General features: G+C 40.7%; 1 protein-coding gene across 1 annotated transcript; it reads right to left on the bottom strand.

Annotated features, from left to right (window-relative positions):
• Positions 1-3,348: 3,348 nt before the first annotated feature.
• LOC141097044 (transcription factor Sox-17-alpha-like) lies at positions 3,349-5,988 on the bottom strand. The gene is made up of 2 exons (XM_073584002.1): positions 5,481-5,988; positions 3,349-4,546 (listed from the first exon to the last, which is right to left on the bottom strand). Exons 1-2 carry the CDS (start codon positions 5,749-5,751, stop codon positions 3,699-3,701), a joined length of 1,119 nt encoding a protein of 372 aa, XP_073440103.1. The 5' UTR covers positions 5,752-5,988; the 3' UTR covers positions 3,349-3,698.
• Positions 5,989-12,709: the final 6,721 nt, after the last annotated feature.

Here is a 12,709-nt window from a genome sequence, read left to right as displayed (position 1 = left end):
TATTGTAATATAAATTTACAAGCAATGTTTACTTTGCCACCCTTCCAATCGTTACTGTTAGGTGATGTGCTGTGCTGCCTGTGATCTCCTCGGTGTGGGGAGCTCAGCTTCAGCTCACTATGATGCTGCCGTCATATTCCGGTGGAGGAAAGAGGCGGAGGGAGATGGGGACAGGCGCAGAGATCCTCACTGCTCAGGCACCAGATTTCCATCCCAGCAGTGTGGTATCGTTGCAATCGTACTGACCCGAAGAATAAAGCTGCATTATCGATTTTACCTTACACGGAATGACATAAAAAAAACAATTCAAAAATTGCAGATTTTTGTTCCTTCTGCCTCCCAAAAATCACAATACAAAGCAAGAACCCCTGGCGAAAGATTCCCTATAATGAGGCAGGTGGAGGCACTGTGGACGCCATAGGACCTGTGATCCGGCGGTGTCCATCTTATTAGGATTGTATAAAAGTGCCATCTGTCACAATTTTGTGCACTTTTGAAAATGACAACGCTGAACAGAAGCCAGACGGGATCCAGAGTAACTCTGCTGCCTCATTATAGTGAATGGATCCCTCTGGGTTTCAAGGGAATCATGTCACTCAGAAATATAGATGGAAACCACAAAATATTGCAATGACCCGGGTACTGCGTTCACCAGACATCAACACAATTTCTAGCTGCTCCTCACGTGTTAACCTCTGCGACATGTCAATGACTGTAAGCAAAGAGAAACTTGTAAATAACTCATAAAAGGATAAAGTTACGTTAAAACCAAGCACACCATTGATCCAAAATGGCCGACTTCAAAATGTTCACCATTGTCACCACCCATCTTGAAAAGTTTTCCCCCTCCCATATACTAATGTGCCACAAACAGGAATTGATATCACCAACCATTCCCATTTTATTTAGGTGCATCCATAAAATGGCCCACCCTGTATATTGTGGGTGAAATAAGTACTGAGCACATCATCAATTTTCTAAGTAAATATATTTCTAAAGGTGCTATTGACATGAAATTCTCACCAGCTTTGTCCCTGCTGACCTTGGATAGATCTTTGGTCTTGGCCATGGTGGAAGATTGGAATTTGATTGAGTGTGTGGACAGGTGTCTTTTATACATGTAATGAGTTCAGGCAGGTAACTATAATAAATAATCTTTATGTAGCGCTAACATATTCTGCAGCACTTTACAGTTTGCACACTTTACCCTCACTGTCCCTGATGGGGCTCACAATCTAAATTCCCTATCAGTATGTCTTTGGAATGTGGGAGGAAACCCACACAAACAAGGGGAGAACATACAAACTCCTTGCAGATGTTGTCCTTGGTGGGATTTGAACCCAGGACTGCAGCACTGCAATGCTATCCACTGAGCCACCATGCTGCCCAGGTACAATTAATACACGTAATGAGTGCAGAGTAGGAAGGATTCTTAAAGAAAAAAATAAGGCTATGTTCACACGTAGCATTTTTGCAGTGTTTTTTCTGCAAATTTTAAGTGGTGTTTCACAGTACCAGCAGAGGCTATGAGATTTCAGAAATCTCATGCATACATTGTTTTTTTTCCTGACGGATTTGGAAAACTGCTGCATTTTTGCAAACTGCAGCATATTACAACTTTCAGCCTATTTTCAGTCATAGGAAAGAATGGGCAAATGCAAAAATGCAGCAAAAAAATTGCAGGTATCAGGTTTTGCTGCGTTTTTGGTGTAAAAACCTAATGAAGTTAAATCATGCTTCTTTTGGGCTAAACTTTATCAACACGCACAAAAGTCAATAGAAATACAGCAAGAAAAACACAACAGAAACTCAACAAAACCTGTCTTTTGTAAGCAGCCTCTTTACTGCCCAGAGAGAAGGTTTTGCCTACGGAAAAACGCAGCAAAAACGCATGGTGTGAACATAGCCTTAAAGGGAATCTGTCACCTCATTTTCAGCTTATCAGTTAAAAATATCACTGTATTGCGTGTTTTTCTATACATTTCCCACCTAGTTTTGAATTCCCCTAACTCCCCATGTATCACCCTTCATATGTAGATTACATATTGGATTTGCTTATTCATAGCGCCTTGTCTTAATTATATATCTTACGCACATACATTATATAACGCACCCACATACAGTGGATATAGAATTATATATACATCTGTAGCACTGTCCCAATAATAGGAGGGGTTAGTGGAAACAAAGCGTTAGTTATGACATTTGTTCTAACATTTTTCACCACAATTTTTTCTATTGAACATGAACCATACCCAGAAAAAAAAAAAAAAAACCTGTACAAAAGTAGATCAACACGTTTCTATAAACGAAGCCTTTATATTTGAAAGGCTTACAATTATTAGAAAAAAAATTATATCGTACAATTCTATGCCCTGTTCACACCTGCTGCATTTTTACCGCTTCCATTTTTGCGCAGAAAATCACCTGCATTTTTTTTTAGTTGAAGCAAAGTGGATTTGCTTTCATGAGCACTTATGCCCACTTTGTGTTTGAAGCCACAGTTTAACAGTCTAATTTCTTGGTACATTTTTTCACTAGTGTTCTGTGGATAATATACAATTCTGATTTTAGTCACATAATTCAAATGTTCCTGCACTTAAAAAAAAAACATAAAAACTATTATATCTGTGCAAAAAAAAAATAAAAAAATGACAAGACCCAGCAAAAGCACAATAATCAGAGGAGGTCACTATTGCTTGTTTTATAAATTTTCTAAAATGGCCCCAATCATCAAAAAAAAAAAAAAAATAATAATTAATGCACCTGCTGCAGAAGTTATGCCATTCATATGTATAGGATGAATATTTCAACACATTCCTACAACTAGCTATGTGTATTTTTTTTTGCTGTTGCTGCCAAAAAAGTAATCCTCATATAAACTTAGTCTGTAATGTCTCAGCAGGGCTGTAATATACAGGGAGTGCAATTAGTATTAATAGCAAATCTAAGAATTACCAAAAACACCAATATTATGATTACAATAATAAGCAATAGGATTTACTTCATTACTAAATATTATAGATTAAAAAATATTAAATCATAACATTCTAAAATAAATTCTAGCAATAAATTATTTTCCTCTTGGCCCTCCCAGTGAATATCATAATTATTATAAACCACTATAAGTATACATATGTGTGTGTAATTATATATATAATCTCACTATATAATGCAGAATTTATTTTTGTTTTATTTTTAATTCTAAAAATACAGATTCAAGTTACATTTTGCTAATTGCAATTTGTGCTACCTTATACTGTGGCACAGGAATATAAAGTATCAAGCCTCTCTCATATAGATTGTTAATATAATTTATAAGAAGGCACAAACAAGGGCAACACCAAATTCTGGTTCATGTTCAATCTTTATTGCAAAATAAAAATCATTAAAAACTTTTAGCTTTCTAAAAAACAAATCATTAATATACAAAAAGGCTGTGTACATGTACACATAAGGAGTTGCATTGCATTGAATGAAGACTAGACATCAAATGTAACTTGATCTTGTAAGTCGCATAATCCAAGGGAAGTCATTTCAGTCATTATAAAAGAATTTACATAAATTAGTAAAGTTTATGCATTTTATAAAGATCTTCCCATATATCATGCAAGTCTGAAAACGACTTGAAGTAATAAACCCGATCCCCCATCGCTGCTGAGAACACTACAGGGAATGTAAAGGAGTAAGGGGCAGTCTCATACACTGGAGTAATTGCCGTAGTAGACAGCAGTGCTGGCATCTGACAGCACTGAGGAGATCAGCCCATTTTCTGCAGCCTGCTCATGGCCATGGTAATGCATCCCTACTTCGGGCTTGGCCATATAATTAAAATACTGCTCAAATTCAGTCCTGTCCACCTCGCTCCACATTTCATTCTGCAGCACTGGCTCTGCTCTAGGGATCTGTGGAGACTCTGGTGGAGGGGAGGGTTGACCAACTTGCACAGAATGAGGTCTACCAGTGCTGGGCATGTACATCTGGCTGTAGTACAGCTGTGGTGGGGTCTGGCACCCCAGCATATTCTGCACAGGGCTCCCTTGCTGCATCTGCTCAGGCTGTGGAATATGCCTACCAAGCATAGTAGAGGCAGGATTCTGCTGGTGGGAGGCGTATGGACTGGTGTAGGGGTATGGCATCATAGGGCGATCTTCTTGGGCAGGAGTGAAGAAGGCATGCTCAGACTCATCCAGAGGTGAGGTTTCTGGTGTGGGCAAGCTGTAGTCCTGATAGTGGGCACCAATGACTTGAGAGTCTCTGTAGTGATGACCACTCTGGGGTAGCTGGCTTGGGTGATAGGACTGCTCTGTGTACCCAAGGCTGAAGTTGTCCAAACCCATCTGTCCATCAGCGACCAGCATGGTGGGGTCAGCCTGCTCCGACATCTGCATGAAGCTGCTGTCTGCCCTCTTCATCCCCTTCACCTGCTTCCTCCTGGGTCTGTACTTATAATTGGGATGATCCTGCATGTGTTGTACTCTCAACCTCTCCGCTTCCTTCATAAATGGTTGTTTCTCAACCAGTGCAAGAGATTTCCAGGACTTCCCTGTAAATGACAAAAGCAACAACATTATGATCTGATTATTGTCACAGAACATTAGATCTTGCTGCCTAAATCCCTTCACTAGAGCCTTCATTGATGGGATGACCAGTATAACCATAACAAGGCCAGAAATAACCCAACCCCAAAAATCACTACATAAAAGCTTTGTGCTAAGAGGCTTAGGTGGGCGCCATGGAAAATAATGCATATAGGAGGAGTGCACAGGAAAGGGAGTAAGATGTATATAAAGGGAAAAGACGAAGAAGAAATACCTACAAAAATGTTATTATACAAAGAACTGAACTACAAGGAAAAAAAAAAAAATACTTTAACATGTAAAACGGCAAAAAAAAAAAAAAGACAAAATGTCCATTGTATCATATGATAGAGCTAAAAACTGGAAATAAACCCTCCATGTAATGTCCAAAACCCTGAACTATTAAGCAAGTGAATCCTTGTATGAAGTCAAATGGGATACTGGGAATCAAAGCACAGTGTGACTAGAAAAAAGTGTAAACTGAATGCTGGATACAAATCTCAAATAATATATATTTATTTTATAGTTGTGTATGTTTAGGGCTGCAACAGTTAAAGAATAATGACAGCCGTAAATATGCACAATTATAAACCCCTGCTATAACATTATAGACACGATATAAAGTGTATTAATTAATGACATTTCTCGCACAATCTGATGACAGATTTCCGGAAAGAATAAATAAGAAATAATATGAAACTTTTGATACAAAATAGCCGGCACATATCACAGATCATATACAGACGTCTCTGTGCCCGGTGTGTGCCCATGTAATGTCCCTGCAGTCCCCGGTGTGTGTCCCCTGCTGTCCCCGGTGTGTGTCCCCTGCAGCCCCCGGTGTGTGTGTCCCCCCTGCAGCCCCCGGTGTGTGGCGCCCCCTGCAGCCCCCGGTGCCCTTACCTAGCATCTTGCTGAGCTCGGCGTTGTGCAGGTCCGGGTTCTGCTGCGCCAGCCTCTTGCGCTCATCCTTCGCCCACACCATGAATGCGTTCATGGGACGGCGGATCCGGGCTTCGCCTTTACTCCTGGAGCTGGAGGCTTCTTTCTCCTTGCTGTCCCCCATGGAAGCAGACAGGGTGCCAGGTGCCCACTGGCCCAGGGCTGGCATCATGACTGGCACCGAGCACTTTCCCTGGTCGTCACTGTCGTATCCACCATCAGGGCTGCTCATGTCTGGAGAGAAGGCGCTCAGCGTCCGCGGTGCCGTCCGGAGATCGTGTCTGCTGCTCCTGGTGACAGCACCGCGCGTCTATAACCACAGCGCCGGCCAATCACCGCCCAGAGGCGGGGCTACACGGCAGAAAGGTGTGATGGGCGGGGCCAGCCTTTCCCCAGTGCATGGCTGGGAGATGATCAGAGACCTGGGTGACATCCAGTCGCCTCTAATCCCTTTAACAAACAGGAGCCGAAAGCCCAGCAGAGATATGAGAGAACAGGTAATTCCTGGCGATGTCTGCCGGGCTAATGATCGACTTCTCTCTGCTGAATGAATGGAGCGGAGGGGTCTGATAATAAAATTGCCTTATCTGTCACACTGATGCTGTCCCCAGTGTCTGCACCGACTGTGATTAGTCCTTCACTATCAATAAACCTGAGAGCAGCCAGAAGGGAATGCAGGTTATATAGTGCTCCAGTATTCTGTATATTGGAGGGATGTGGAATAGACAGATGGAATCTACAGATATAGAGATCTAGATAGATGGACTATAGGTAGATATAATGCAAATGCTTAAAAAAGTGCACAAGTGTCTGTTAGATAAATGACATATAGATATGAGAGATAAATAGATGTAATCTAGATAATGGATAAGAAATAAACCGCTTGTAGATCGGGGATAGATATACAGATAGATACATAGAGTATGGATAGATGTAATATACAGATAGATATAGAATAGATACATTGCTATATACAGGGATGTGTGTAATAGATGTGACTATAATGAGCTTGTGACACACAGTGGATGGATAATGTAACAGATCTCACATCCAGGGTGTACTTACTTACTAGCAAAGCTAAGGGGAGGTAATGTCAGATCAATCAGAGAGGAAAGAGAAGGAAGGGCAGATGTGGAGTTGTCCCTGGAGTGTCTGCACTTCTGCCATGTGGATGAGGCTCCCGGCAGGATACAGACAGTGTACAGACAGTATACAGAGGGGCTGCTGCTGTTATGGGGGGGAGGGGGAGATCCCTGCAGTGATGGAGGCTTGGAGCACCCGGGAGAGGCCGCCTGTGCGCCGGGCAGTTTCGCCTGACACTTGCGGATGGTGCAGCGCCTCCCACAGGTGATGTGGAGCCCGCAGAGAACCATCAGGGCGGTGAGGGGCAATGATTACCCTAGAGGCTGTTAGGTTGGGGTGGAGAACAAGAAACAATCCCTCCCTTATTATCGTTGTCACCTCCGCTCGCACTGGCCGAGTTTCGGGGCAGAGCAGACAGCGCGGGTTTCGCTCATTAGCGCCTTCCCGGAGGAGGCAGCGCCGGGTGCGGGCGATCAGCGGCGGACAGGCCGGTATATGACGGATGGAACACAGAAAGTAACATGTAGGATCAGATGGGGAGAGATCTCTGCAGACACTGTTCTCCCCGAATCACGCGGCTGTGAGAGGCGCCGGCTCCTTATAATGGCCACATCCTATTCCAGAACCTCCGCACTAAGAACAATGAAGGCAGATCTGTTACTTATTGATATTGCGCAGTATTATATTCAGCAGCTAATCTGCAATTCTGTTGTTTAGAAAAGTAAAATCATTCAATGATCTGAAGCTGTGGAGGAATAAGGCGCAGCTCCAGATAATCAGCATCCAGCTCTAATATCCATTTCATGTCTAATATCTATCAAAACACAGGAATAAAGAGCGAATACCCGGCAATAAGTAAATGAGCAGTGACAGTGCAGGTACATAACACTAAAGAGTAAGAAGCAGCGATCAATCTATGTGAGATCTCATCGGTCTAGTCTGTCTAGCTCTACTCTATCCAATGTCTGTCTATTTGTAATAATCTCTGTTTATTTATCTATGCAATACATAGCTATATATATATTTAACTAATATCAATTTATCTATCTAAAAAAAAAGAGAGAAAAAAAAGCAAAAAGCAGCACTAGCCAGCGGTGAATGAAATCCGGGGCCATTGTGATCCTAGACAGCCTCCTCTAGAGGACATGGCATTCTACTAGGTAAAATCACACCTGGGAGCACCTAGGGTGCCAGCAGTGCTGGCCATGGTTTTTTCAATGACTTGAATGGTAATTTTGACCTGTGACTATTATAAATGCATGTAAAAAATAATCAGACTGGTGAAACCGCTTCAGGTTAGATATCAGCAGGCAGATAAGTTTAGATTAGTTTACATAAGATTGATTAGTAAATAGTTAATTGACTTACATGGTTAGTTTAGGGACACCTGGTGTTGTCTGACTTCATTCTAGCATTGTTTGGCTCTGTTTATTTGTAAGTTGTTATCAGAATGTAAAAAAAAGTTGGAAATAAAAAAGACAAAAACGGTATTTGAAACAGAAATACAGAATTGACAAGCTCTTGGGTATATATTTATCAAAACTAAATGCTTCAGAATTCTGGTGTAATTTGTGTCCTGACTTTCACCATGTTTAGTAACTTATTATATTTATGTGTCTTGTCTGTGGGGACTGGTTTACTGGAAGGGGAGAGTGGTTTAAACCCTTAAGGACCTGACAATTTTCCTTTTTTGTTTTTCCCTCCACTTATTCCAAGAGCCATAACTTTTTTTTTTTATTTTTCAGTCGATATAGCCACGTGAGGGCTTGTTTTTGTGGGACGAGTTGTGTGTTTTCAAATGACAACATTAATGTTACCATATTATGTACCAGAAATTAGTAAAAACAAATTCAAAGTTTGGCAAAATAGCAAAAAAAAGTAAATGCAATTTTGCAATTTTTTTTTACATTTATTGCGTTGATTTTACAGAAAACTTACCTGGCAATGTGATTCTCCAGGTCAGTGCAATTATGAAGATATCAAAGATGCATATTTTTTGCTTTATTTAAATGGTCAAAAAAAATCTGAAATTTGTAAAAACTAAAAAAATAAAATAAAATAAAAAATTCAGTTGTGTCGCCACATTGCGAGACCGTAACATTTTATAGTTTTGGGACATGGAGTTGTATGAGGGCTTGTTTTTTGCACCCCAAGGTGATGTTTTTATTAATATAGTTTTGGGGTATATACGATTTTTTGATCAACTGTTATTAGATTTTTTTCTGTTGTTGCAGCAGCTGAAAATTTCGATTCTGGAATTTTCATTTATTTTTCTCATCACAACGTTTAGCAATCAGATTAATTTATTTTATATTTCGATAGATTTGACTCTTCTGAAAGCAGTAATACCATATGTGTATTTTTTTTATTGATTTGAACTTTTATATGTTTTTATTTTTTTCTTATTTTTTTAAAACATTTTTTTACTTTTCACAGTATTTGTTAATTCGCTAAGGGAACTTGAACCTGCAATCATCTGATCGCTTGTGCTATATACCGTAATGCTACAGCATTAGGTAGCTGTCAGCTGAACAGTCATTTATTGCACATTTATCTCTCCCTGCTTTCCCATACCTAGAGACGCACAGCTCAGTCCAGAGTTCTTGTGTTTTCTATTAGAGCGCCATTGCCAAATTATCCCAAGGGGGGACAAAGGTATCAGGCACTGAAATTCAGGAGGCCACATTCTTCTTCCCCCCCCCCCCATATCACCTGTTGGGACAGAGTCATGAATTCCCCATATACATTAAATTGTTGACTGATCCTGCAAATATCAATGTGGATTGGCTGTGCTTAGTCAATTGTGTATAGGGGGTCATAAGTTTGCACTGTCTAAGAAATAGACAGAATGGATTAAAATGTCCCAGATATTCAGATTGGATCAAAAGTAAAAACATTCAACCACTGATAAAAAATTAACATAATGGTCTGCAAGATCAGGCACTTTCATTGGAGAAGGACACCATTATCAGAAGACTTGAAGGAACAAGGCAAATAGTAAGACCTATCTAGGCTTGCACAACTTCTTCCTACAGAGAGTTCATCTATCAAGTCACCATGGCTTGAGATTGAGCTTAAAGCCATAAATTAAGGCCTTTTTTAGACAAAGATACATTTATTAGTGATTTCAGAAAAACAATCAGATTTGCAGACCTCACTTTAAAAGTATCACAAAACACCTCACTAGATATAAGGACACAGAAGAGGTCATAGAGTATTTTTAAATAACTATATAAAGTTTATTAATTCAATCATATAAAATCATGTATCCATTCAGAGTAGCACTACCAAAGGAGGAAAAATAGGGATCATGAACTGGAGGATAGCTAGGGTATAGTACTAAATTCAAATAGTCATTATGCACAAACAAAGCTAATGCTAAAAATGTATCATAGTATAAAGCATCAATGTATGCAGCACAATAAAAGATGATCATAAAGTGGAAAAAATATATATAAAAGATCACATTTGCATTAGCCTTCCATTAGCCCTATAAAGGTATCATACTCTAAATGAGACGAGATGCTGTTTAAAAAGTGCTGTAGTGCATAGTGTGCAAGATCAGCAGTAAACAGGAAAGTGCCTGTGACCAGCTGTTACTCTTATGGCGATGAAGGTTTAGATCCCAGCCTGCCGCCTCTACGCGCGTTTCGCCATGTCTTTGTCAGGAGGCGTGATTGAATTAAAATTTTTTATATAGTTATTTAAAAATACTCTATGACCTCTTCTGTGTTCTTATATCCAGTGAGGTGCTTTGTGATATTTGAACTTTTTGAGTTTTTTCTATTTCTAATGTGTTGATGCCTATTTTGGGAAACCTTTGTGCTCACTTTAAAAGTGTTTATAAAAGGTGGAGTGGACTTAGCAAGTCGAGAAATGCGCCAGTTCATAGGCGCAAATGTATAGTCTAAGATAAGCCAGCTAGAATGGTCAAATGTCTAACTTCTATACAACCGGGCATATTTGTCAGTACAACCTAATTCTTAAGGGCATGTCACACTAAGAGATATCACTAGCAATATCGCTATAACTAGTGACGTTATAGCGATATTGCTAGCGATATCTCTGTGTCTGATACTTACCTACGACCGGCTCCCCTGCTGGTTATCGCTGATCGCGCGAGAACGTTCAGGACTGTTTCTCGTCGTCAGCTTCCTGCGGCGCTTCCTGCTGTGAGGACGAGCGACGCGTGGAGCCAGGCGGGAGGACGCAGGATCGCCTGGTATGACAGGTAAGTAGCGATCCCCGTCCCCAGCGATGTCGCTAGTGAGATCTGCCTGTGTGGCAGCTCACTAGCGACCACTTAGCGATGTACCAGCGATTCTGACCGCGTCATATCGCTGGTCGGGATCGCTGGTACATCGCTAAGTGTGACAGTACCTTTAGATAGTGACTAGACAATCTTATCCCTTTTAGGCTTCTTTCACACTTCTGTCTTTTGACGTCAGTTTCAATTCGTCACAGTGCGAAAAAACGGATCCATTGCAGATTGCCAAAAAACTGATGAGAGAGAAAAAAGAAAAAAAAAAAAGGTGGATTTCTACTGACGTCAAAGGACTGAAGTGTGAAAGAGGCCTAAGGAACAAGCTTTTTCCCCCCATTTTTTTCATCATTGCATTAATATTTTTCCATCGACACAGCTGCGTAAAGTCTTAGTTTTTCAAAACAAGCCTTAAAATGAAGCAGTCGAATGGAATGTCAAAATCGAAGTTTGAAAAGAGCATAAGACGCAGGCAACTACAGGTACTGTATGTATGTAGTAACAGTCCACAAAGTATGTGAGGTAGTGAGAGGCAAAATGTCAGCAATCAATCTTTGCCACAGAAATCTCCCTGGCTGATACTTGTAAGGCTACACACTAGGGCTCATTCACAAGTGTTTTTGGTCAGTAAAAAAATGGACAGCACTTGGACCAATGTTATTTAATGGGGCAGTGCAGTTCATTTGCCGAATGTGCTTGCGAAAAAAAAAATCATAGCTTGAGACTCACCCTTTCAAGTCTGTGGGTGCACAAAAAAATTGGATGCCATACGGATCCACCATACACCATCTAATTTTTACGGATACATTGCAATTCTGTAACATAGGAAACTGTAAGTGGTTTTGAAATTAATATCTGCTTCTGTAAAAAAACAGGTTGTATATGGACTGCACACAGATGACATGTGAGAAAAAAATTGTACCACTTTTCTGAATGAATATGCTCGTTTGACCCTGCCCATAGTGAAACACTGGCCGAACCCACCAATTTCTACATTCTAATGGGTAAGGAGGGTCTCCTGAATCTCCCCCCCCGACAGATGATAACAGTGAAGAGAAACATCTGGCGTGTCCAACTTCTGATGACTGATCCTTTTGTTCTCCTGCAAAAACCCTAGTCCATGCCCTCATCATCTCCCGCCTTGACTACTGCAACCTCCTACTCTGTGGCCTCCCCTCTAACACTCTCGCACCCCTCCAATCTATTATAAACTCTGCTGTCTGACTAATCCACCTGTCCCCCCGCAATGCCCCAGCCTCTCCCCTCTGTCAATCCCTGCACTAGCTCCCCATTACCCAAAGACTCCAGTTCAAAACCCTAAACATGTCATACAAAGCCATCCACAACCTGAGTCCTCCATACATCTGTGACCTCGTCTCCCGGTAGATACCTGCACGCAACCTCTAATCCTCACAAGATCTCCTTCTCTATTCCCCTCTTCCCACAGTTGCATACAAGATTTCTTTCTTGCATCCCCCCAACTCTGGAACTCTCTACCTCAACATATCAGACTCTTGCCTACCATGGAAACCTTCAAAAAGAACCTGAAGACCCACCTCTTCCGACAAGCCTATTATGTATACCCCACCTAACATGTAAAGCGCCATGGAATAAATGGTGCTATAATAATAATAATAATAATTTTACCTTGTAATATACTGCATGTAATGCCCTAACTGTATTCTAGAAATAATGTGATACCAATATCACACAGTTTATCCCATCGCACTTTTCATAGGGACATTTTTTTCCTAAAATGAGTTAAAGTTTATGTTGGAAAGATTAATTATTTGGTACGTGCACCTAATTTAAACAATCTTTTAAAAACATTTGGAGGAGGAACTGG

This window comes from Dendrobates tinctorius, unplaced genomic scaffold (genome assembly GCF_039654945.1).
Source record: "Dendrobates tinctorius isolate UK_male_01 unplaced genomic scaffold, ASM3965494v1 ptg000082l, whole genome shotgun sequence".
Classification (NCBI taxonomy): domain Eukaryota; kingdom Metazoa; phylum Chordata; class Amphibia; order Anura; family Dendrobatidae; genus Dendrobates; species Dendrobates tinctorius.
The sequence above is the reverse complement of the archived record's forward strand: the minus strand, read 5'-3'. Positions and strand labels throughout refer to the sequence as shown.